Source organism: Ailuropoda melanoleuca, chromosome 1, assembly GCF_002007445.2.
Source record: "Ailuropoda melanoleuca isolate Jingjing chromosome 1, ASM200744v2, whole genome shotgun sequence".
Classification (NCBI taxonomy): Eukaryota; Metazoa; Chordata; class Mammalia; order Carnivora; family Ursidae; genus Ailuropoda; species Ailuropoda melanoleuca.
The window spans coordinates 9,891,605-9,918,180 of NC_048218.1; the positions used below are offsets into that span (position 1 = coordinate 9,891,605).

At 48.0% G+C, this 26,576-nt stretch overlaps 1 protein-coding gene across 4 annotated transcripts in view; it reads right to left on the reverse strand.

Moving 5' to 3' along the window:
- Positions 1-2,803: 2,803 nt before the first annotated feature.
- The window catches only part of CLIC6 (chloride intracellular channel 6), a 44,587-nt gene continuing 20,814 nt past the window's right edge, over positions 2,804-26,576 (reverse strand). The window contains exons 1-6 of one of the 4 annotated variants that reach the window (XM_034655891.1): positions 22,163-22,388; positions 11,478-11,587; positions 10,770-10,895; positions 10,030-10,136; positions 9,291-9,472; positions 2,804-3,569 (exon numbers count right to left, since the gene is read on the reverse strand). In XM_034655891.1, the coding sequence (XP_034511782.1) occupies positions 3,408-3,569; positions 9,291-9,472; positions 10,030-10,136; positions 10,770-10,895; positions 11,478-11,533 (633 nt within the window). In that variant the 5' untranslated portion in view covers positions 11,534-11,587; positions 22,163-22,388 and the 3' untranslated portion in view covers positions 2,804-3,407. Of the gene's footprint in view, positions 3,570-5,937; positions 8,138-9,290; positions 9,473-10,029; positions 10,137-10,769; positions 10,896-11,477; positions 11,588-22,162; positions 22,389-26,576 lie in introns of those variants that run through there. The other 3 variants (XM_034655872.1, XM_034655875.1, XM_034655881.1) reach the window with 3 other exon arrangements.

The following is a 26,576-nucleotide window of genomic DNA, read 5'->3' on the forward strand; positions in this document are numbered from 1 at the left end:
GTCTAACTGTCTGGAGGGGGAGGGGGAAGCTTGGGCATACATTCAATGCCAGGGGATGGAAGTGTAGATCAGAATTTACCTCTTGAGACCCCTGGTCTCTAGAATTCCTTTCTTGGACTGAATTCCCTCATTTCACCCCCAATCCCTGGGCAGCATCCAGAAATTATAACTTTGTGACACTCCTGTATCCTTCCCAGCTTACATGTGGAAATTTGTGTTCAGAAGAAAAGCTGATTTTTTTGTTGCTGCTGTTTTCTAATTGTAGGGCCTCCTGGGCAACCAGAAGTGAGAATGGAATCTTCTCCACCTGGAGAAAGCTTCTCAGTCAGCCTCAAGGCTGGGATTCATTCATTGAGTGTCCGTATTTGCAAGAATGTTTTGAATGAAACATACAGTATGTTTTTTGAAGAACAAAAACATTTTGCTTCAAGACCCACACTGTAATAAAGACTTCAAGCCAGCAAACAGCCCCGGAATATGTCTCACTTTCCCCAAAGGAATAGCCTTTTAGGGACCCGTGAACAGGATGTGGGGGTGGGACCCCAGGGTGGGGCTGGCCAGGGACCACCCACTTTCCTACAACGGCACTGAAAACTGGAACAGTCTAAGGACCTCTACTGTAGCCACCTGGACAAGGACAGGTCACACAAGGAGAGGTCCTTTCTGACCTCTTTAAGTCTCCGTTAAAATGTCTTCGTGGCTCACAATTCAAATTCAGATTATTTCTAATTCAATTACCAATCATCTCTGCTTCGACGTTGCTCTCATTGTTTTAAAGGAAGCCATTTCTGTTCATTTTATTCCTTTATATCTAAGTGAGGAAGACAACATAGGGAAAAAAATTAAAGATCTTGGTTTCATGTAAACATTTTTATATGTTTAATTTTTAAGGCACACAGAGTTTATGTAGATCGTGTCAACATCTACAAATACAAAATTTGTGCTAGTAACAAGGGGTAGTCTATTCATTGACCACGTTTAGATATACCATTATAACACTAGACTTGAAAATCTGACTCCAAAACAGATGTGAAACATGCGTGATGGGAAATACTAGACACAACCTCCAAAAATGTAAAGGGTTAACAAAGAAAGCCCACTGCTGGGTGGGCAGCCCCTGCATGCAACTGTAGCCTCCAGTAAGAGGGAATACAAAGTAGCCACCATATTACGGACTTTGTTTCTCTTACTGGACCTTTCTCACTAAATCCCAGAAGAGTTGCTGTTAATGCATTGTACTCCTTTTTTTTTTTAAGATTTACTTATTTATTTTAGAGAGAGAGAGAGCACAAGCATGAGGGGCAGAGGGAGAAGAAGAGAGAATCTCAAGCAGACTCCGCCCTGAGCACAGAACCCGATGGGGGGCTCCATCTCACGACCTTGAGATCAGGACCCGAGCAGAAATCGAGTCCGACGCTCAACAGATTGAGTCACCCAGGTGCCCCCGTATCTTATTCTTTTCCAAATAAATCACCCATAGAGCAAATGCATATTTTTTTAAATAAGAATTTTCCATCAACCACAGGCTACAACCAAATGGACAAGACGGTTTCTATAAGATGTATGTAAACGTCAAAGGAACACAGCCCGAGAATGATCGAGAATGCTCAAACCCGGAGGGGTTGTGATGCGACCTCCACAGCCTTCTACGTGGTCTCCCGAGCCTTCAGAGGGAGCCTGGCAGCCCAGCCCAGCCCAACGATACACGAGAGGCTGGCTGCAGGGCAGGGTGGCAGGGAAGCCACAGACAAACCAGAAAACTCTCGAGCCTAGAGTTTCCATTTCCTCCCCAACTTGACTGGTTCCCAGAACTGCCCAAGAGTAGTCACCACAAATTCAGTCTCCCTGGATTTTCCCTGCCTGGCCTCAAAATGATACGGTAAAGGGCAGAGAAGCATCAAGAACCAGGCTAGCCCCACAGCCTATCGCCGCTGGAGAAGCTCAGCACTGGGTCTGACAGAGGGCAACCCTTAGAAGGAAGTGAAGTGGGCTTGGTTCACATTTCACCACAGGGCGGGAGGCTCCTCCGATGTGTCCCTGGTGTTGAGCGTCCTCAGGAAGGAAGGCATGGTCTCATGAGAGGGGAGGGAGCAAGAGAAGGCATCCAAAAGGAAGCTGGAACAAAAGACCATGTGCGCTCTCCTCCATTGCCCGCCCCGGGACAGAGACAGCTGGCATCGCCAAGGTGGTAACAAGGCAGAGAGGGCACCTCCCATGGCTCCCAGCCCCTGTGGTCCCTGCGGATCCCTGCGGATCTGTGAACTCCAATTCTGCACCTGTGAACCCTGATTGCAAGCATCCTCTAGCTCCGCAGTGCCAAATATTTTGCCTGTTTTAGATCCTCTAAGCATGATGGTCAAGGCATCACCCACAGGTCCCCACACCAATTTCATATGACTGGAGTTGTGTGCAGTGTGAACGTCTGTGAGAGACTAAGGAAGGGGAAGATGTTCCCCAGTAAGTTATCAATTATCTAGGTGGAGTGAAATTTTAGGTGGGTTTTTTTTTCCTTCCTTATACTCTCTGCCATTGTTTTAATTTTTTAAAAGATTTTATTTATTTATTTGACAGAGACAGCCAGTGAGAGAGGGAACACAAGCAGGGGGAGTGGGCCAGTAAGTTATCAATTATCTAGGTGGAGTGAAATTTTAGGTGGGTTTTTTTTCCTTCCTTATACTCTCTGCCATTGTTTTAATTTTTTTAAAGATTTTATTTATTTATTTGACAGAGAGACAGCCAGTGAGAGAGGGAACACAAGCAGGGGGAGTGGGAGAGGAAGAAGCAGGCTCCCAGCAAAGCAGGGAGCCTGATGCGGGGCTCGATCCCAGGACTCCGGGATCACACCATGAGCCAAAGGCAGACGCTTAACAACTGAGCCACCCAGGCGCCCCATCTCTGCCATTGTTTTAAAATATTAAAATAGACATGTAATCATCTCACGATGACAAAAACAGTATTTTCGTTCCGTGAAAAACAAACTACTCTTTTAGAGGAGAAAAATAAGCTGTATATGAAGACTAGGAAAATTATCAGAGACAGATGAATTTTTTTAAAAATTGAAGAAGGAATCGAACCCAAATCTAATTAGCTTCGAAACTTACACTGCAAAACACAAGCCCTAATATGGTTTATAGGGTCCGTGGATGCCAACACAGTAAATTAAGAAGTCAACTGGACAACCGGTGTGTGTCACAGTAGATACCAGCATTATTCAGATACACAAGTGAGTTGACAAATCACGAGGCCGTGGGCCATTTGGTGTTGAGTGGGCTCACTATGATACAGTATTATTAAAATATGGACATTATGGTTACTGGAAGGGATACAAAGGACACACTGACAAAGAACACACTCTCAGCAGAGCCTAGCTCATACAGCCAAGAAAGAAGACAGAAAACACTCTGGCTTCACTTCATTCTTTTCGCAACATCTGAATACGCGTGTTCAATCTCCTGGTCAGCTGGGCATGTATTCGTGAACTCATCCCTAGCATAAGCATTGTTCAAGTATCTCCAGATGCCAGTCATTTCAGAAGGAAATTCAAAATCTCTGTATCTCTTGGCCACGATCTGAAAATCAAGAAGAAATAATCAGCAAAGGAAAAGTCCAGTAATGTAGACAATTAGATCAGACTATCCACTCTTTTGAGGTGTGTAATACATTCTCTCTCTCAAGTCCTGATGTAGTCTTCCTACAGCCAGTCAGGCTACCCCAAATTGCACTTACTTTGAGACAGGAAAGTTCATGAAAGTACAGAGCTCGAAACAGTGGCTCCACACAATCCTGCCCCCCGGTTTATCCCAGATAGTCCTTGGGACACACCTGCATGAATCTGGTCTCTACTCTGGGGGACTTCTCCTTGTGTTGCCAGCAGTTTGGGCTTTGTGTGTTCTGCTGCTGTGTTATTTGGTGCCTAAAGATTCATGAGGATCTTCAGTTGAGGTTGTGGCAGATTCACTGTGAAGTGCTCTTTTTCCTACTTGCTGAGCCTCCTGAAATCCCAGGAATCTGTGTATATTATTCCTACAGGTTTCCATCATTCTATCACTGAAGAGATCATCTCGTTGTCAACAAAGGAACACAAATCCTTATCCTCGTGGAAATGGTGGATGTGAGGACAGGGCAATTGAGAGTGAACATCATGGGAAACACAACAGTGTGAGTGAGATGTTTCCTTTGGCCGGAGGGGAATTTGTCAGAAAGGAGGGTATATTCTGTTGGGGACTCTATCGGGTTCCTGGGGCTGCTGTAACAAAGTACTATAGCCTGGGTGGCTTAGAACAACAGAAGTTTATTCTTTCACAGTCCTGGAGGCCAGAATTCCAAGATCAAGGTGTCGGCAGGGCACATGCCCTCTGGGAGCTCTAGGGAAAGATCTGTTCTCTCCCCAGTTTCTGGGAGTTTCTTGACTTTTGGCAGCATGACAGCTCTCCTCACATGGCATTCTCCCTACGTGAGTCTCTGTGTCCAAATTTCTTTTTCTTATAAGGGCACCAGTCCTATTGGATTGGGGGCCCACCCTAGTCCATTTTAACTAATTACATCTGCAAAGATCCTGTTTCCAAATAAGGTCATGTTCTGATGTACTGGAGATTTGGACATCAACATATGAATTTGGGAGGGATGCAATTCATCCCCTAACAGGGACCCAGGGCTACAAAGGTAAGTTCTGCTTTGTTGCCTCCTATTGCATTGTTTCTGGGATGTCTGGATGAAGTGAACACGGGACAACACAAATTAGAAGGTCTTTGGGAACCATTACTCAGGTTTGCAGACCAGAAGCCATTGATGCAGCGAAACAAGACAATATAACTGTCAGAAACCCTCCGAAATTATTGAACATCTTTTACCTGAATTCAACCTTACTGCTATTAACGTTAAGAATTCTGCTTTCCTTTCGTTTACAAATTTTCTATTTTAACATTTTTTTAAAGATTTTATTTATTTATTTGACAGAGAGAAAGACAGCCAGTGAGAGAGGGAACACAAGCAGGGGGAGTGGGAGAGGGAGAAGCAGGCTCCCAGTGGAGCAGGGAGCCCATGTGGGGCTCGATCCCAGGACTTCACGCCCTGAGCCAAAGGCAGACGCTTAACGACTGAGCCACCAACATTTTTTTTTAATTTAAAATTTTTTTTTAATCTTGAATTTTTTTCTAAACTTTAACATTTCTGAGCAAATTTATTAAGTGCATGTCTCCTATAGATGTAATCTTGTTTTTATGGTAACACATTCTGAATTTAATACTTACTCTGTTTTCTGTCTTTCTGTGTATATTAATGTGTGTGTGTGTGTGTGTGTGTGTGTGTGTGTGTGTGTGCTTCTTTCTGCTAACTTAGAAGCTAATTTCCCATGGTTTCTGATATAACCTTATATAATAGAGATTCTCTATTTCTTGATTTGTCAAGTTTGGATGATATCTATTAACTCCTGATTATAACAAATGAGGAAATTAATACAACTACACTTTTTTTTCCCATTTCTTCTCCCTTATCCCCCTTCCACTGGTTGTAAAAACATTGGAGTTTACCCTGTTCTGATTCTGTTCTGTAACTGTAAGTCTGAACATTATTTAATCTTTAGTTCTGTCTTTAGATTTAAATAGGTTTTATATTTATATTTATCACCAACCTTTTATATTACACAACTCCTCTGTTCCTGGATTCTTATTTTGATGATCATTTTATTATTTCATCACAGAAAAGTTTTTATTTTTTAAAAAAAGTCTCAGGAGCACTTATTTTAGTAAGACCAGAAGTCCAGGTAAAAATAACAATACTCACATCACACAATCTTTCCTCTGATTCTCTGTAATTATTAAACCACTGTTTTCTGGTTTGTTTTTAAGATTTATTTATTTATTTTAGAAAGAGAGCAAAAGAGAGCATGCAGTGGGGAGTAGGGACAGGGAGAGAGACAGTCTCCAGCAGACTCCCTGCTGGGCACACAGCCCGATGCAGGGCTCGATCCCATGACCGATGAGACCGTGGCCTGAGCCAAAATCAAGAGTTGGGCACTTAACCAACTGAGCCACCCCAGCGCCGCTGTTTTCTGGGTTTTAATGTGGTCGTGGTACGTATGAGGCCAGTCTGAATTTCTTCCCTCTGTAGGTGGTTTTAGTATTTATTATATCATTATTGTTGTTGTTGTTGTTATTGTTATTATTACTCTTACTGTCTGAACACCCGAAGTGTTCTTTTGATCCTCAAAGTTCAGTAATTTATCAAGTGTGTGGTAGTGTGTTGAATATTTTGGACTATTTCCAATCTGACTTTTCCAATCATGGCATGTTGTTTAAACTGAAAGTTCAGATCATCCTTGAGTTCAAAATAATTTTCCCTCCTTCCTCTCTTTTCTTTTTCCTCTCCTGCTCTCTGGTTCCTAATTATGTACATCAAGGAAATCTCTAATCACTTTTATCCCTTGCTGCTTCTCCATTTGATTTTGGATGATGCTCTCAGGCCTGTCCTCTAGGTCCCTGATGAATTTCTGCAGTGTTTTTTCCTAGGCCTTGTTATTTGTAATGTAACTTTCATTTCTGAAATTATTTTATTTGTCTCTCAGTTTTTGCCTTGAGTTCTGCCAACCTGATTTTCATCTTCCTTGTAATATTATATATTTTTTTGATATCTTGTTCCTGTATGTGAGCTTTTTCTCAAAAGTTCCTTGTTCTCGTTCATATCTTGGAGGCCGTAGAGAAGAATCGGACTAGAATGTATGTTCATTTACTGGAGCAATTCCTCATCAGATATGTGTTTCTCATTTACCTTTTCCTCTTCAGATCCTTCTCTTTCCCTTTTCTTCCCCTCTCCTTCTTGATCACCTCTATCCACATAGAGGTCCCACTTAGATTCTTCCTGGTTATTAACCATCTTTTAATGAGACAGATCTGTTGGACTTACCACTTCTTAAAAGTAGTGTGGAGGGCTAAAGGAGTGAGGCCCGGCAGCTGGGAGACCAATTTGGATGTTTATCCTCATACACTCATCAAACGCTGCTCTACACTCTGCCCCACAGACACAGCAGGATTAAGGTCAGGGTCAGAGTCAAGGTTAGGGTTAGAGCATCCTCCACTCTGAAGCTCACAGATTAGGCAGGAGGTCACCAGGGCTACAAATGAAGCTCAAGCAATTTACAGTCTCTCTCGACTGGTTCAAAGATGGTTTCTTTTCTCTACTCAGCAACCACAAAGCAGAATGCCACATCCCTTCTCTCCAACTCGCCTCCCTGTTCCTTCATATTTAGTGGACAGGCGGCAGAATACAAAGATGGCGCCTCTGTTTGGTTCCTCCTTCAACTCTCCGTCTCCAGAGACCTCAGCTTGAAAGTGATCCATGTGAGGCGGTTCCCTGCTTCTCCTCTCACGGCCCTAGTCCTCCAAGAAGTTTGGGTTGGCCGTTTTAGGACTGTGCTATCTACTTTAAGAGAAATCTGAACTTTGCTAAAGATACAGGGAAGCATGCATTGGCTCTGTGACCCCTGACCCTGGACAAAGTTCCTTAGTCTTTGAATTGATACACTGTCCTTTTCTGGTTTTATGAAAGATGAAGCTTTACTCTATTTTTTCATATTGTTTTTGCTGGGTTTCAGGAAGGAGAATAGATTATAAATTCCTTTACTCTCTCATCTTTTATCATAAATTCCTTTAGACTGAATCTCAGTTCCCTTCCGAAGGCTCTCCACCCTAAAGGATCATGAAGCTGTTTGGTATTTTGAATGCTCAGTGGCTTTGAAGAATGTGCTCTCAGGTCTTACACTGGAGCCAGGGACTGCTTTACTCTGCTCTGAAGTTTACTCCATCTACTTAAATTTTAAAAAACTCTTTCCTTATAGGAGCTAAACAAGTAGAAATCGATGGTGTACGGCTGGGGTATTTCACCTGCTCTTCCCCAACCTCCATGTACCTCTGTGATGCTTCACTTGTCATGGCGATGATGACAACACATCCACCCAAGGGACCAAACCACACACAAGTATGTAAATGTCTTCTTGGAAAACGGCTCCCAAACATAGGAGGTTTTGATGAGTTAAGATGCTTTCATTACATTTTAGATGTTGGGGAACTGGCAAAGCTATTGAAAACAACATTTGCTTGAGGGCTCAGACGCATCTGCAAGGCTTGGATTTCAAGTCGGTATCCTTCGAGTACACCGGGGAAGAGAGAAGAGAAATGGGGCAAGGGTTAGGAAAGGAATCAGGAAGGAAGAAGAAATGCAGGAGTGAAAGGCAAGGCAATGACAGGGGGCAACCAGGGGTAGCTGGAAGCCTGCAGGGGCATTAGCAACAGATTAGGGGAGCTTAATTTGTAAATTTCTAAATGCCAATGACATGCTTTATAGATCACCAGGCCCTTGATTTGGACTTCCCTGTGTCTTCTTGCCCATCTTCCCTGTCCTTCCACCAAGGACCTCGGTTTGGACTTGGTGGGATTTTAACCATCAAGGTGCCCCAGAACAAGGTTTGGGCTTCTTTCTGGGGCCTCCAAGGTTACTGAAGACCAAGAACACTGCAGCTGTAATAATAACAGTTATCACCTGTAAGTGACACAAAGGCTGGGGGCACTATTGAGAGACAACCATAACTCCAGAGGCCGAGTATAGGGCCATCTACTTTGGAATCCCCCGGGGTCACCCCCAGAAGTTCTGATTTAGCAGACCAGAAGCTGGATCAGGGGATTTACAATTCTAAAAAGCTCCCCCAAATAATGCTTATGCATACTAATGCTGGAGAACCCCTGGTCTAGGGAGACTTTAAACCCTAAAATATATGACCCATGATGCCGACTTCCTGTTCAACTAGCTGGGAAGACAGGATGCCAAATCTGGCAGAAGCCCAGCCGAGGAGCTGCTCCCTAGCTGTAGGGGGTTGATATTAAGGGCTGAGAAGACACACGTCTGCCATGTCTATGCAGAACCATTTCCCCCGCCAATCACCCACAACTGACTGAGTTCACACTGCAGTACTCCCAGGTTCAGCACATCATCTCAAAGCCTCAAGCATTGAATGCTGGGTATAGTCAATGTTGCCCTCAAGGGGTCTTCACATAACTTTTCTTTAGGCTGTGAGGGTAAGACTTGGAACAAGGAGCAGTGGGGATGGAGAGAGGGAAGCCAAGCTCCCAGATGTTTCTTGAGACCTCCAGAAGAATACCTGGGAATATCCATGGATCTGAGACTTGGGATTTGAATGGCCTTGAACAGAAACAAACTAATTTTTTAATTCAAGAGTCTGGCCAAAATAAAACAAAGCCCCATTCGTGCATTCAGCACCTGCGGTAAGAGGAACATCGTACCTTTATAATGTGGAGCTTGGGTAAAAGGTTACAGTCGGCTAACGTGAGCTCGTCCCCATCCAGGAACTTCCTTCCAGAAACAGTGATGTCCTCGGTGCTGTAGGCATCGATTTCGTCAGGCAGAGGGCTATTTAAGTAATTATCCAGCTTCTTCAGGGCCTTCAACAGGTTCTTTTCATAAACTGGAACACAAAGGCAAAAAAATGACTAAGATAAGCCATGCGAGTTAGTGTCAACTTTCTCTAGATACCAAAGAAGGAGTCAATCGCCTCTCCCTCCTGACAGGCGGCTGGGCAGCACAGCGGAATTGGATGAAGGATGTAGATTTCTCAGATCTGAATAAAGGACTGGAAAATAATTCTCCTGTCTACACAACACTGCTCCTTCTTGAACTCACCCACTTATTCAAACTCTTTAGGGGAAGCCCGTAATGAAGCCAGCACTAGCGGGAGCATCATGAAAATGGATTCCCATGGTGCAGCAGGGAATTCCTGTGGGAATTCTTTCCCCCTGAAAATGTTCTTTTCTGGGCTCCCAACCTCCAGAAACTCTTGATCTCCTGAAACCCACGTGCGGCTGGATCCAACACTAGAGGCACTTTTTCCTTATTTCTAGATATAGGTCCCTACCCCCAGGGACATTAGTCAGAACTCCCAGGATCTTAGAAGAAGCCACACCAGAGGCTGACAAGGGGCCATCTGCGTGGAGAACCCTGGGCAGTAGGACCACAGATACTCACTCTCGTTCGTATCCTTCTTGGTGTTTTTAATAAATGCGGAGAATTTGGCAAACACATCATTTCCCGCAGAGTTAGATTCAGGGTGCTGGGTCCCCAGCTTCGGGTACCTTGGAAAATTCAGAATTGAAGCATCACAGGTAAGCAGTGTTTGAGCAGGGCTTATACAAGGCGGGGGGGTGGGGCGGGGAGACAGGTCTTTCTCTGAGTGGCTGTGAACGAGAACACTTCCTCCTGGAATGTTTCCCTGCTCTTTTTGTCTCCAAGCTTTGGAAGCAACAGTCTAGGGACAAAGCACTTTCTGTTCTCGTCCTGGCACACCTCAGACCCTGCTGATCATAGCTCCCTTCCGAGTAAGTTGAAGACGGTGCTCTAGAAGGTTCCAGAAGGTTCTCTTCCGGGTCCAGCGCTCTGGGGACATCGCATGCTAACATGCACGCCTTACCTTGCAGCATTGGACCTAAGAAATGGCCGACCCATGCGACATCGACCCACCTCCTCCCCACTTCCTGCCATCAAACCCTAATTGCCATCTTGCAGGTGTGAAGCCGAGGGACCCAGGCCTCCCGGCATTCAAGGCTTCTGATCTCGCTCTGTGTCTTCTGTGGCACACCGCAGCACAGCTAAGGAAGTTAAGTACTGTGGCCACAGAAAACCAAATACACGAAGCCGGGAGCTTTCAAACTGTCTGTGAAGGGGGAAAAGTGACAATCGGGTTGTGAGTGCTGCTTTCTGAGGCCTACCTCGGGGGAGCTAATTTCTCCTCTAAGAACTCCTCGATCTTATTCACATCCGTCTTGACTTCGCCATCAAAAGTCATAAAGGGAGGGTTTGTTCCAGGAGCCAGATTTTGTAGGTCCGCGGGTTTCCTGGGCGGGGTGGGGTGGGGGGAGGGAACAGCAGCTTTTGTAAACAGCGGCCAAGGTGTAGACTCATTTCCACAGCTTAGCCGGGTCCTCCCCTGTTTACGAGGAGCCACCCTTGAGAATGTCAGAGGTGACTGTGGGTTTACAAACTGTCCCCTGACGATGAAAGTTGGATGCAGAGGTGAGAAAGCCAACCGTCCCCAGCGTCATCTCTGGACAGCTGCTCAGGAGACTTTGAGAGGTTCTCTGCTGACCAGTAACTGGGGGAGCAAGTTCCTTATGGTGCCCCCAACTCGTCCCCGATCACGTCTGATCCGATCCTGTCATGACTGATGAGCCCAGACTCGGGCTTCAGTTTGGGGCCCTGACCAAGGCCGGGGGTGCTGTGATAGCGCCCGTGGGTCCTAGGAGTGTGTGAGTGTGAGCATGTGTGCGTGCGTGCGTGTGCCTGAGTTTTGAATGTGTAAGTGCGTGGTATGTGGGTGTGTTGTGTGAGTGTTGGGGGGGTGTGAGTGTGGGTGTGAGTTGGGTGTGAGTGTGCATGGGTGTGCCAGTCATTTCAATCATGCAGAAAGCCCATCTTACCTCTTCAGGTCCACTGTTGTCACGTTAAATATAACGCCCTTCAGCCAGAGAATCATAAAGAGGCGCTGGGAAAACGGGCAATTCCCAATACTCTCACCATCATAACCAGCCTAAGTGGAAAAAGGAATCTTTATGAGAGCCAGTCTCGAAGTGCCAGATTCCACAACGCACGGGCGCAAAGCCGTTACACATTTGTGTTAATGGTCATGATGCTGTAAATACCCTTCCGGGGCCACTGCACTGAGCCACCGAGCCCTGCTGGGGTGAGGGCGGGGGGAGCACAGGGACGGGCTGCACCGAGCAGCCTTCTTCCTTCCACCACTCACCGCTTCCTGCCGCGCTGGGCCTCCGTGCGGCTCCTCGAACCGGGAGCCAGCGGCAAGTGGGAACTCCCTTTGTCACCAAAGGTGCCCAAGAAAGACCTGCTCTTTCCCTCCGTCTGTGCTGCCATCCTCTCCAGAAGCAGCACACCTCTTTCCAGGATGAGCAAGCTCAGAAACGCACCCGCAGACTCTCCCACCGGGACACCAGCCCTCACCGTCTCTGCGGTGCCCGTCTGCAGAACGAGAGGGTCACATTACAGGCGTTCTAGATCCCCAGATGCTATATAACTTGGGTGTCCCCTCATCTGATTCTTGGGGTGGCAGAGAGATGGGGAGCATTTGTGCCCAGAAGGTGGATTATTACAGTCGGTGTTGAAGGGGGGTGACTCTGGCGACCCAAAGCAGGTCACATCCACACACACCTCCCCTAGACATCCACACACATGCACTACACACGTCTTTCTCACGGGCTCCTGGCAGAAGGGAAAAGCGGGTGATGGGGAAGAGAGGAGAGGGCTACACACCCCCTGGGAAATGGAGCAGCAGAATCAAGGCCAGCAAAGGAAGCTCCCAGATGGTTCTTTCTCCTGCCATCTTTCCCCCAAGCCACACGTCTCTGACGAGCTCGTGGCGCTCATAAGATGCTGCTGGAAAGGCAAGAAGGTGGCTTGGACATGCCCCTCACATCTCCAGACTGCAAGCACCACAGCCACCCAGACCTCAGTGACAGAAAGAGCCACAGTTAATCCCACTGCACGTAGTTAAAGAAGCTGGAGAGGAAAGCACTGTGTCTGTAACCTGTCTCACAGGTCACGGGGCAAGAGGCGAGCTGCTGGCTTGGGAACTAAACAAAAGCGAACAGAGATGCCAAGAAAACTGGGCCTTCAGAAAACTGGTGTCCTTAAGTCTCCTGGAGGGATTGTTAATAATAAGATGTCCCTAGAAATTAAGAGGGTAAGAGACCACCAGTTTTTTAAAAGACTTGATCAGCATTTTTTTTTTTTTTTTTTTTTTTTTTTTACAAATGACACATCCGAATGGCCAAAAAGCACATGAAAATGTTCCTAATATCATTAGGCAGCAGGGCATGCAAATTAAGGCCACACAGAGATCCCACGACACACTTCCCAGAACGGCTGAAACGAAAAGGTCTGATGATACCAAGCGTGGGCAAGAATGCAGAGCGACCGACCTGCCGTTCGCTGCTGGTCAGAGTGCAAACGGCACAGCTACTCTGGGAAGCGTCTGGCAGTCACCTACCGAAGTTAATTCCCTACAGCCCAGCAATCCCACACCCGACAGGACGGAGTCCTGAGGGGCACGAGAGACGCTCACAGCCTCAGAGAACTCAGAGTTCTGGTATAACAGTCAAGACCTGGAAACAGCCCAGGTACCATCGAGAGTAGAACGAGGAGGTAAGTGGTGTCAATTCATACAATAGGACACTCCACCACGATGGGAGGAACTGAGCCATTCCTATAAGCCACAGTGTGGATGAATCCCCTCTACACAGTTGTTGAGCGAGAGAAACCAGACTCGGGTTCAGACACAGGGAAGCTTCTCTGGGTGATGGGAGCCGAAGAACAGTTGTCCCTGGAAAGTCAGGCATTATCTGGGAAGGGTGGGAGGGAGGCTTCTCGGTGGCAGAAATGTTCTAGGTCTTGAACTCCACACACAGGTGTATTCCAGTGACAGAGTCTTACATTTGGGTTACTTTCCTACATGACTTACTTTTTTTTTTTAAAGGTTTTTTTTTTTTATTTATTCATTTGACAGAGATAGAGACAGCCAGTGAGAGAGGGAACACAAGCAGGGGGAGTGGCAGAGGGAGAAGCAGGCTTCCAGCGGAGGAGCCTGATGTGGGGCTCTATCCCAGAACGCCGAGATCATGCCCTGAGCAGAAGGCAGGCACTTAACGACTGAGCCACCCAGGCGCCCCTACGTGACTTACTTTTTAAATAAAAAAAAGTAAAACTATGAATTAGAACATCGCAGAGAGTTGGATTCAGTAATTCTTGCCTGGGGCCCAGGAATATGAATTTTTAACAAGCTCCTCCAAGGTGACGTCACGCGAGACCCATGAAGGAGGGCTTCCCGCATGTAGAGAGGCCCCGACAGACTTGGAGGACTGGCTTCAGAGTCCTGGAAGCTCCAGACCTCGCTGCACACCATCTACCCCCTCCAGCCCTAACCCCCACCCCCCGCAGGTGCTGGCCAGTGGACCTAGGAGGGGGAAGGGGCTGAGGATTCCCCCAGCTTGGGGTCTAAATCTTCAGGGGACTGGAGGCTTGGGGAGGTGGGCAAGCAGGACCCACCCCACAGAGGGGTCATCACAGCTCCCCTGCAGATGGGCCCTGAAACAGCACCCCACTTGGCCACTTGAGGCCATTCCCTGCCTCCGGGCCCACCCCCTCCTGGCCCTTCTGAAGGCCGCCCGGGCTCCTCCTCACTCCCTTCCCGAGCAAGAAGGGCAGAGCGACTTACATAAAACTCCGGGCTGCAAGGACACCCCTGAAGTCACGGTGCTTTCTTTTTTTTTTTTTTTTAATTTTATTATTATATTATGTTAGTCACCATACAGTACATCCCCGGATTCTGATGCAAAGTTCGATGCTTCATTAGTTGCGTATAACACCCAGTGCACCATGCAATACGTGCCCTCCTTACTACCCATCACCAGTCTATCCCATTCCCCCACCCCCCTCCCCTCTGAAGTCTTCAGTTTGCTTCTCATAGTCCATAGTCTCTCATGTTTCATTCCCCCTTCTGATTACCCCCCTTTTCTTTATCCCTTTCTTCCCCTACTGTTCATCCTAGTTCTTATGTTCCATAGATGAGAGAAATCATATGATAATTGTCTTTCTCTGCTTGACTTATTTCACTTAGCATTATCTCCTCCAGTGCCGTCCATGTTGCAGCAAATGTTGAGAATTCGTTCTTTCTGATAGCTGAGTAATATTCCATTGTATATATGGACCACAGCTTCTTAATCCAGTCATCTGTTGAAGGGCATCTCGGCTCCTTCCACGATTTAGCTACTGGGGACAATGCTGCTATGAACATTGGGGTGCATATGGCCCTTCTCTTCACTACGTCTGTATCTTTGGGGTAAACACGGTGCTTTCTTAAACCGCTGCAGGTTGGGGCAGAAGAGGCCAAGAAGAGGGGGCGGGGCTCCGAAAGCACGGGGACAGAAAGCCACATATTTTGGCCAGTCCTGACTTGCTCGCAGCTTCTAAACCTCTTATTTTTATCATGGTTATGCTAAGCACAGTCAAGTCTATGATAAGTTCTGCGGAGTGGGGCAAGTGTTTTCTTTCTCTTTCTCCCTTGTCTCTGCAGCCTTGGGAATCCTGTCCTAACTCATTCCGAATGTGGCCAAATCCCCGCTGAGGCCGTGTGTGTCTGCCCTCTCTGGGGCGTGTACAGAAGCTCATCTTGACAAAGAACTCCGGGTCTGGGAAGGGGCCTGTCCCCCGCCCCCGCTCCCCGATTGTCCTTCGGGCCCCCTCCAGAACCCTGGAAAGCTACTTCTCGGGGAAGAATGAAGGGGTTAGGAGCAACATGTTCTTTCAAAGTCAAAGCTGCCTTTGCAACCCTGCTCTGCAGACACGGACAGCTGGCAACAGGCTCCTTTCTGGAACAGGGACCAGGGACAGACAGGTGGCCGGAGTTTGGGGCAGAGGCCTGCAGGCCACGGTGCCCAGAACTTCGAAGGCAGTGAGGAAAGTCACAACTGCCCTCTGCACCCACCCCCCGCGTGGCCCCCAAACAGGACTGTTGCAGCCAGCAGGGAAAGCGGGCTGGAGGCTGTCCGGCATTTTAGAGAATGAGTTCGTTTTCCAGAACTTGCCAGCTGCCCCGGTTGCCAATTAGCAGGATTTCCATATGAGGTGTTGCCTCATCTTAAATGGCTCTGAAAACACTCTCCCTTCTAAGTCTGGTGTAAATGAGGGGGTCGGGGAACATGGGGGGGGGCGTTGAGGATGCCTTGCTGCCCGACTTGATTACTTTAATGTGCTTCAGGGCTAGGACATGCCAGCGAAAAGCAGGGCAGAGCTAGGCCGTGCGCACAGCCCGGTATTGAGCAACCCTGGGAGGGGATGGTCTCGGTCATGTTCATGACCCAGACGAGATGATGGGATAAATACGCACACGGTAGGAGCGAACTAACTGACACCGTCGCCATAATTGAGACGTTTTCTGGTACAAAGTTTTATTTTCCATTGCTGATAATTCTCCTGGGCTAATTACACTCTGGGCTAAAACTTCCCAGCAGAGTTTCTCAGCCCACGGGGGGAAATTTTTGTATGTACACATTTCTGATAAAATCAGATGAAGCCGTTTGAGAGATCAGAGTGTCTTGTTTCCAGCGAAGACCCAGACGCTTGGATAACCCAGAATTGCGTGTCTGCCTTTCAAATGTAACTGTTCCGAGGGCCTGTGATGGTAAGTCTCAAAAGGAAAACATGAATGCCTCTGACAGGTTCCCAGCCATTCCTTGTGCCGCGGAGAGCAGCTGCGGCCTGGAGAATGACAGCATTCACCCACCTCCCCCGCACAGAGCCCCCCAGGCCCGAGGCGGAAGGGACCCCATGTCTCTGCAGAGGTTGACGTCCCTCCTCACATCAGGCCTCTTCCAGCTAGAGCCTCTCCCACTTACCCTCTGCACACTCACGCCATTCGGAATTTGTGGGGAAAATACATTTATTTTTCCAAATTTCCTTTTACTGCTTTTTGCTTCAGGCAAATGACCTCTCCAGTGCTGTGTTGGGGTTACAGGGAAGGGGCACCACCCACACCCCCAGCTTCCACTAACATGTCACTGCCTTTGAGGGACCCAATGGACTCCTGGCATCCCGGTCCAGACCTGACACTGGGGTAACGGCCCCCATCAAGGTATTGTTGGCAGCTCCTCGGCACCCCTCCCTCTCCTTCCCGCCAGAGCAGGCCACATACCCACCACCTTGATTCTTGAACTATTTGGCTCTACCTTCTTTCTAGAAAATTCTATGCGGGCCTAAAGGTTAAACACATTCTGTAAAGCAAGGACTTTTTCCCTCTTCTACCCAAATGTAAAATGAAAGACAACGGGGGCGGGCAGAGGGAAGATAAAGGAAGAGGCAATAAATTAGTAATATTCTTATTGTCCCTTTTCTGATAGCTGGCTTTCATCCAAGGGGGCAGGACAGCATCCCGCGTGCAGGGAAGGATTCCGTCCCTGCAGGAAACCAGCAGGGACGCGGGGGCGAACAGCTCATTTGGCTCCGTCACAGGGCCTGGGAGAAAATCCGTGAGTAATGATGGGCTGTCCTGTTTCCAGCGTGCTGGAGGCACTTAGGCTAAACACAAACAGTAGCGACCAGGGGAGGCGGGAGGCAGAAGGCAGAGTGTGACGCGGGAGGCCGCGCGCAGCCAGCAGAGCCCGTTCTCCTTTGAGAAGGCCAGTGTGGTCGACGGGAGGGGCCAGGACTCTCCTCTGTTGGCAGCTGACCCCATGAAGGCTGGACATGGCACCGCCAGAAAGAAAGAGTCAGAGCCACCCAGACAGGCGATGACTCCCGCCCTCAAGTCCCACCTACGAACTTCCCTGAATTCCTCCTGTGTCCTTTGCCGGAAGCACGATGGCCTCACACACTTGGGAAGTGGCCATCTGACATGCACAGGAAGGCTAAGCACAGAGCCCTTAGCCTTCAGGCCATGTGCTTAGCCCGTGCTGGGTTCAGTGTGTCTACAGTGACTGGACATCTCCACAGAGGCTGGGGCTCCCTTCCGTCCGCACACGCAGGCTCAGCGTACCCTGTCTCTGCACCTGCCACTTGGAGCAGGTCAGGGCTGGGGAGACTGTTCCATCCCGAGGAGAAGGCTTTGTGGGGAGCAGTAGAAAGGTGGGGGCACTCCTCTGAGTCTCTTCCGGCTCCCACTGAGAAGCAGGTGGGAGAACTAGGATCGCTCTAACCCTTAAAATGTGGGTGTCTGGAGGCAGGGACCCATCTTCATTCGTCGGGGCCACTCCCACCGGCCCGGGCAGAGTTTCTGGCACAAAGGAAAATGACTGGAGGCCTGAGTCCAGTGGCTTCCATACACCTGGAGCCTGGTTGGCTTCAGAAAGTACCTCCCAGCCCCTCCCCGCTCTTTCATTTCTGGGCCAACTTCCATGAACTTTTCCCTTTCAGAAGCTCCAAATTCTCCCTACTAAGATATCACCCGTGGAGAGTGAGAGCTAACAGGAGGGAAGAGAATAGAAGGGGGCTGGAGGGAGGGAGGGAGGGGGAGAGGGAGACGGGTGGGGGGAAGGCCTGAGTTACAGGCTGTAAAATCTTCCCCCAAGCCTCTTGATCTAATGGTTTGACCGAAAATGTGATATTTAAGTAGATCTGAGACTTCCTGCTTTTGAATAATTCTGTAAATTTTTTTAAAATGTATAATTCTTTCCATTTGCCTGATAAATTGAACTTTCTGGTTTTGTTTTTTAATTTTATTTATTTATTTGACAGAGAGACACAGCCAGCGAGAGAGGGAACATAAGCAGGGGGAGTGGCAGAGAGAGAAGAAGGCTCCCCACTGAGCAGAGAGCCCAATGTGGGGCTCGATCCCAGCACGCTGGGATCACGCCCAGGGCCAAAGGCAGACGCTGAACGACTGAGCCACCCAGGTACACCTGAACTTTCTGTTTTAAGGCAGCATGGTCAAGGGGAATGAGCGCAGGCCTTGGAGCCAGGGAGAGCCGGTGTGAACTCTGGCCCCAGTACGGACTAGTGTGTGACCTTGGGCAATTCACCTGCTCCCCTGAGCATCAGTTTCTCCATTTTAAAAGCAGGGATAAGGAGACCTACGCCTTGCAGGATCTCGGTGTGATACACCTGGGTCTCCCGGGCACCCAATAAAAGGTTATTATTGTCATTATCGTCAGCAGCAACAATATCATTACTCCCCCAAACGGGAGCACGCCAGAACGGACAATTATGGAATTGAGGGAACTTTTTAACAAGGCTTGATTAGTGTGATTTTCATGCCAAACTGTATAGTCCTTAAAAAGCCACAGATTCCCCCCCCCCCGCCAAAAAGTAACACCCCCTGTACCTATTCCAAGTGAAAATTAACAACTGAGGTCGTTTTCTTAATTGCAAAAGCAAACACGTCTTCAGCCAGGAGGCAAAAAGGGCAGGGCCTGGGCTGGCTTTCATGTCTGGGAAAGGTCCAGAGGAAGGAACATCTGGGTAGCTGTGCACACCTCGACCGACGGCAGGGCTGACAAGCCCCAGGGGACTGCTTTCTTCTCAAGAAATGGCACCAAAGGCCTCTGCTTGTTAAAGTTGAAGCGGATCTCCTCTCTGACTTTTGCCGTTGGCGCTAAGGGACCCTGACCGGTGGTGGGCTGTCTTGTGTCCACCGTCACTGAGAGAGGGTGAATTCCACGTTCCGGAAGAGTCCCCACCAGGATTTGAACGTCTACACACCCGAACTGCGGATCCGCATGAAGAAAGGTTATTATAACCAAGGAGGAGAGAAAGAGATTAGCCAATCCTTTTCTTATCAAATGAGAATGTTTTTGAAAGAAATGCCTCCAAAACCGGTGATTTTTCATAACTGGGAAGAGCAAAGAGTCATTGAATACCCGATCTGATTTTAAATACAGTTCTAAACCATTGACAGCCGTTATGGGATTTAATCCTCTCGAACTCTTGTAGGATGCGTTAGAACTACTCCCATTTCACAGATGGAGAAAACTGAGGCTTGGGGAGGCTAAGTAACTTGCCTTGTTTTGTTTTCAAGGTTGACACTTTCCACTGTCTAACATAGGCCAGTTAACCCAGTTACTCTCCTCGAATGCTGTTCTCTCGCCAGCCAACTGCTGTGTCCTTAATTATCCCAGGCCACCCTCCCACAAGACCTTTTGTCCCCCTTGCTACCATCTAACTGGGGCCTCCAGACTGGTAAGTGAGCCCCCCCATCCCTTTCTGTGACTGTCCACTAGGCATTGCTTTTGCCCTTTGCTCAATTCTGCTCGCAAATGCAGACGGCTCTGCCTGGCTTAGCACCAAATTGTTTACTAATTGTTTCCTGTGGTTGCATTCTTTTCTGGCAGACCATGTCAGTCTTCTGCAGGACAGGGGGTTGACAGCTCCCTTGTAGTGTCTGTAACCCATTCATCTCCTGCCTGACTCCCCTGACAGCACTGAGCCAGGCCCACGGAAGTCACTTTACAAAAACTCATAAGGTGGAGCAAATGGCCACTGTCCTGCAACGTTCTAGCAATTCCTCATCACCTCCAGTTCCTTTAAAGCCAGTGAAACCACACCTTCTCCCTGAGGAGAACGTCCAGCACGCCCAGCCGTGCAGCCGGCCTCATCCGTCCTCCAGCGTCTCCCCAGCCTGCCTGTCCCGGGGCTCCTTTCCCCACCCACCCAAAATGATCATCTCTCAATAACAAACTCATCCTGGTCTGCCCAGGACTGTCCTGATTTTACAACTGGAAATTCTGCACCCCCCTCCCCCAGGCCCTAGGCAAACGGGAACAGCTGGTCACCATACTGTCTGCCCAGATGAGAGCTTTATTTTTTTTAGGTGAGGAAAAACAGTAAAAATGTCCTCCCAGATTACCTAGAAGCCGGGCTTTGCTCCGCCCTAACCAGAGCATCAGCGTAGACTAGTGTAATCGGCCCATCAGATTCGGTAGCTGATACCTTGACTGCTCAGAACTACCAGCCGGCTGGGAGAGCGAACAGATAAACAGAGGGTGAGGTCTGCGGGGCTCCAGGAAGGAGGTGGGAATTACGACTCGCCTGGCAAACTCCCCAGTTTATGCAGAGCCAACTAATAAAAGAACAGCCTCTCCCCTCCCAGCTGTTAGGGGAGCCTCTGGGAAAGAGAAGCGGTTAAAAATCAGTGGTGGGGTTCGGGAGGCAAACCTACCCCAGAATCACCCAGCTCTGGGGTGTGATGGACCCCCTAGAACGAACGGTACACAGAAATGGGCTGGAAACCAGGATCTCCTCGTTTGTAAATCTTCAGATCCCGCTCAACAAAGGCCACGATTTCTCTCGGATCCTCCCTATGACCCCTGGGATTAAAAGGAACAACAAGAACCTCCATCCCAGGGACGCCTGGGTGGCACAGCGGTTGAGCGTCTGCCTTCGGCTCTGGGCGTGATCCTGACATTATGGGATCGAGCCCCACATCAGGCTCCTCCACTGGGAGCCTGCTTCTTCCTCTCCCACTCCCCCTGCTTGTGTTCCCTCTCTCGCTGGCTGTCTCTATCTCTGTCAAATAAATAAATAAAATCTTTTTTAAAAAATTTTAAAAAAAAAGAACCTCCATCCCAGTCAGGTAGGGAAACCTTCCCAGTATCCCCTGCCTCAGAAGCCGCTGGGGAGAGAGTCTGACGGCCCGGAGTGTCTGCATCACGGGAATTGGGAATTTCGAGTTGATCTGTACTGATTAGGAGGTGTTACCCTAGAATGTATCTCCCACCTGTCAATCCCACAAGAAGACACATAATTAGATGCACCTTCTCGAAACAGTCCACCTGAGTCCTTCAGAGGATCACAGATCCCAGTTCTTTTACAAGCGTAGTTGCGAACAGAAGAGCTATGTCGTAAAACAGCGCTAGCGACGATAGCTAAGACTAGCATTTACACTCTCCCACTCGCTGTTCCAAACACTTCCCTTAGATCATCAGCTCATTCCTGACAGCAGCCCTGTGAGACGTAGGTACTCTTACCAGCTCCATTTACGGGTGAGAAAACGAAGACACAAAGAGGTAGAGTAACTTGCCCAGAGTCACCCAGCAGGATTTGAACCCAGGCCCCGGCCAGAATCCATCCTCTTCGCCCCTCTCTGGACACCGGCCTAGGTTTATATGGAACTCCAGCAAGGTCATTCCTCAGAGTGAAGGTCTGGCTCTTGGTTTTACCCCCACCTCTTTTCAGTAAGGGCTGGAGGTGGCTTGGGGAATCCATAATAATAAGAAAACGCATAGGAGAAGCAGGTGCAAAGGACAAACAGTGGTTGGGATAGAAAATGGAGCTGGGTGAAGGCTACCAAAAATGCATGCCCTCTGCGCTGGGGCAGGGACGGGGGCAGTGGGGAGAAGACATCTGACAACCCTGGGAACATCTTTGGTGGCCAAGTGGGCTGGGGGGGGGGTGTCTCTGGCCATGTGCCATACATTCTGCTCCCTGTCTAAGAAATTTTTGCTAGAACTCGAGGTGACAATGAGTTTGACACTATACCCCCCCATCCCCACAGCTGGAACACAAACAATCCTTCTGCCCAATTAACACCAGAACCCCCCTACCCTCATCCCAGGCAGAAACTAGGGAGTCCTGCAAAGCCATGCGTCCTAGCAGACAGTCTCACCTCATCCTCCAGCCGAGCAGGCAAGGCCAAAGTGCTCCTTGAAAGAGCCTGTTGATTCGGCTGGAATCCCCTCCATCACAGACCATCTAGCATGTCCCAAGCCGTGTGGCCGACACAGTTTGGATCTGGAATTTTCTTAAGGCTGATAACAACCAAATGCCTGCTCTTGGCCATAAACAGCCTTCGTTAAAAGCCCGCAGAGAGCCCCAAGCACAGAGCAAGACCATTTCCTGCTGCGGCACAAGGCCGTTCAGACTTGCTCTTCTCACTTGTGAGGCTGGGAAGGCGTTGGCTAAAGACAGGAGGGCCCCCTCAGAAGCAGACAGGAGCGTACCCACCAACCAACTTTCCAAGTAGGTCTACTCTTGACCACAAGTCGCTCTGGCTGTGGCCTGGGGCGACAATGACAGAGGGTGAGTGAAGCACAAGGTCAAAGACGACTTACTGGTGTGCAGAGACAAACAATGGCTCCTCGGGGACACCCACGTGTTGTGTTACCTTCCGCGGCAGAAAGAGCTCTGCCCGTGTGATCAAGGCTGTGGGTTCAAGGTGGACAAGGGATCCTGGGTTACCAGGTGGGCCCAATCTGATCACATGGGTCCTTGCGAGATATGGTATTGACTGGTCAGCAAAGATGTAAGGAAGGAACTGATGGTCAGAGAGATGGATTTCGCTGGCTTGGAAGATGGAGGAAAGGGGCCACAAGCCAAGGATGCACGTGGTCTCCAACCGCAGGGAAAGGCCGAGACATGGATTCTTCCAAGAGTCTCCAGAAAGAGACAGAGGCCTGCTCGTGCCTTAGTTTTGGCCCAGGGAGACTCAGGTCAAACTCCTGACCAATAAAACAACACGACAATAAATTTGAGTTGTTTTAGACCACCAAGTTTGGGGTAATTGTTCACAACACCAATAGGAACGAATACAGTTAGTGGCTCCCTCGGAGAATGCTACACCTCTTCTCAAGACAGCTGATCAGCCATGGAGAAGGACAAATCCTGAAGCAAGTGGCCCTCGGCCTATTCCTGGGAACTTCCTGCATGGAGCCACCCCTTTCATCTGCCCAGGATTTGCGTGAGGGCCAAGGGCACCAGGGAGGGTAAGTAAGGCTACCATCTGAAGAAGGCCCATGCTGAACCCACTAACCGCCAAGCCAGGACCACAGCTCCTCTGTATGGACTTCTGAGACAACAGTGCTCTGACCAGATGCAGGGGGGTCTTGCTTGTTCCTTCATGTCACCTTTGGGGTCATGGCCTGCGACGGACAAGTCCCAAAGGTAACTTTCCACTAGGACTCACCTGGTTATAGTTTTTGCCCAATTTTTTATCTGGTAAGACCCAATTTGAGGATTCATCCAGCCAAAAATCTGGTCACAGTCACAGATCACCACATTTAGAGGATGACGCGTCCCCCTCAGGGACATTTTGCCCCTTACACTCTTGGTTCCTTGCTGTAATTTTCAGAACCTGCCTTTTCAAAAGGCCCTTGGAGAGTCAGGCTGTGGAACAACTTCAAGAAGCTGAGGCGCCCCCTAGTGGTCCTGAGATGCACATTCAGACTTCCCATCTTCACTTTTATCAGGTCCATCCCTAACTAGGTTCTGGGGGAAAGTCACAAGTTTGTTTTTTAGCCCCTACGGGGGCTTTACCTTCCCGATTTGCCAGGGACTCAGGGGTTTCCTGCTACCTAGATTTTCGGTTTGAAAACCAGTAAAGTCCTGGATAAACTACAGTGCACTGGTCTCCCTACCCTTGGGCTCCCTCTTAGACCCCACATTAAAACCACCTTAGAGGGGGGCGCCTGGGTGGTGCAGTCGTTAAGCATCTGCCTTCGGCTCAGGGCGTGATCCCAGCGTTATGGGATCGAGCCCCACATCAGGCTCCTCCGCTGTGAGCCTGCTTCTTCCTCTCCCACTCCTCCTGCTTGTGTTCCCTCTCTCGCTGGCTGTCTCTCTCTCTGTCAAATAAATAAATAAAATCTTTAAAAAAAAAAAAAAAAAAAAAAAAACACCGAAGAGGGCATTTTCTCTCTGTCCTAGGCCCTGCAACAGCCAGGTCCCAAACGCAACTGGAACCTGAAGAGTAGGGCTTTAAAAAGTCATCCTGATTTGAGATCAGCAGCTGAATTGTGGGTACTTTGCTCATGTTTGGAAAATAGTACTTTATGACTTGTAAATTATTTCTCCATTCTCACTGAAGAACAATGGAAAGAGGAGGGAGGAAGCACAGTGGGTGGGAGAGCAGGGTCACCCCTTGCTGGGCAGAACAGAACATGAAAAAAAAAAATCTAATTATCCCTAGAAGTGTCCAAATTCAGTTTTCTAAATTCACTCAGAATTCTGCAGCCCTTTTGCAAAAGTCGTTAGAAACCTGTAGCTTCCTGAAAAACAAAAGAGGTACTTGCTTTCTCTTTATTTTTCTGCATAATGTTTTTAAGTTGTAAGGAAGCCAAAGGCCTAGAACTATCTATTTACAAAGAAGAAAGTCTAGTGCCTCAAAGACACTCAGGCTGGTTTCAATGAGCAACAGATGAAAGTCCTATTGATCAGGACAGGGAAGGGGACTAGGAATTCTAGAGTCCTTTTTGTTCAGACTGAACTAGCTAATTGATCAGAAATATCTTAAGGGTTACCGAGGGAGTTCTTGAAAGACAGTTTTGAATGAATGTGGATTTTAGGATGCTTTCCTTTTAATATTTGGCAGAAAACAGAAGCTTTGTGGTTACCTTTTCAGGTAGAAGGCAAAGATCACCTGGGCAGTATGATTGGTGAGATCTGGAAGAGTCCACTGGGCTGAAGACGCCCATACCAGCCTTCTAAGAAAGCCTACATCTCAGAGAATCTTCTAGAAAGAAAGCCACAGTCTGTGAAGATAACTGGTCGCCGTTACTCTTCTCTTCCCCGGGAGGACGCGGAACCCAGCAACTGCCAACCTTCCCACAAATCGACCCTGTCCATTTCCTCGTACACAACATGAAAATGGCCCCTTGGATGGCCCTTTCTGCGCCTTCCTACAGGCGTTTGCTCAAGTGTCAAAGCCAGATCAACACTCTTGTCTCATCTTAGTCAATGTCGTGTTGTAAAGTTATGCTTGTCAGATCTCCTTCCAAAAGGTTCGAGGCACTTTTGAGAAGCCGTATTAATTACTACAGCTGTAGCTATAGTAAGATACTCAAAATAAATACATAAATAAATAGACTGAAATAAAATAAAACATGAAATTAAACTAAAAACAAATTCAAATCAAATCATTTGGTATACCATCCTGGGATATTACTCGGCCATAAAAGAGCGAAATCTTTGTCATTTGCAACAACGTGGATGGAACTAGAGGGTATGATGCTAAGTGAAATAAGTCAGACAGAGAAAGGCAAATACCACATGATTTCATTTATGGGTAGAATTTAAAAAACAAAACACATGAACAAACAAAACTGTTACATACAGAGAACTAGTGGGTGAGATAGGTGAAGGGGATTAAGAGGCACAAACTTCCAGTTATGAAATAAATAAGCCACCGAGATGAAAAGCCCAGCATAGGGAAGACAGTCAATAATATTGTCATAAGGTATGGGGACACATGGTGACTACACTCAGTGTGGCGAGCACAGCAAAATGTATAGACTTGTCCCCTCACGATGTTGTGCACCTGAAACGAATATAACATTGGATGTCAATTATACTTAAATATTTTTTTTTTAATCTGGTATACCGAAAAACAGCAACGGAGGGTACCCAGTAGGATAAACAGAAAGGAGCCATCTCTCATCCGTTAGGTAATCAACGTCTCCTGCAGTTGTCTTGCCTAAAGGAATAATGGATTATCCCTGAATGGCTTTTGCACTTCAACAAGAATAGCAAACAAACAAACAGCTCCCAGGACACAACCCAAGTTCTTGTAGAGAAGTGATGGCATAAGGCACGATGGGACCGCAGGCCAGATCAGTGGTATAACAGGATGGTATTTTTTTATTTAAATGCAAATTTAGTAAACTTTGTCCTGTATCTTCCTGGTTAACAAGAAACCTGAGCCACATCAACTTGCTAATTTTCCCACTCGGCCTGTTTTCCCACTGAGATGGGAAGGTAAGCCTGCATTACTAACTGAAATCTCAGGCTTCACAAGCTTTGCCCTCAAAGCAGCCTATCATTTTGCATCGGTGAAAGGAAAGAGAAGAATCAACCAGGAGGACCCAAAATCCTATCAGGTATAAATTAGGAAGGGTTGGCCTTAAGCTTCAAAAGCAAGAAAATCAGAGTCAGAATAAAAAAACAAAACAAAAACAAAATGTGCAGAGTCTAGTAAAATGACAAAAGGCTAGTGGAACTACGCTTGGGAAGGTAACGCCCCCAAGTGTAACAATTAGATTTTATTTTGCATTGCCTTGCAGGCTCAGATGAGCTCCCTACAAGTTCAA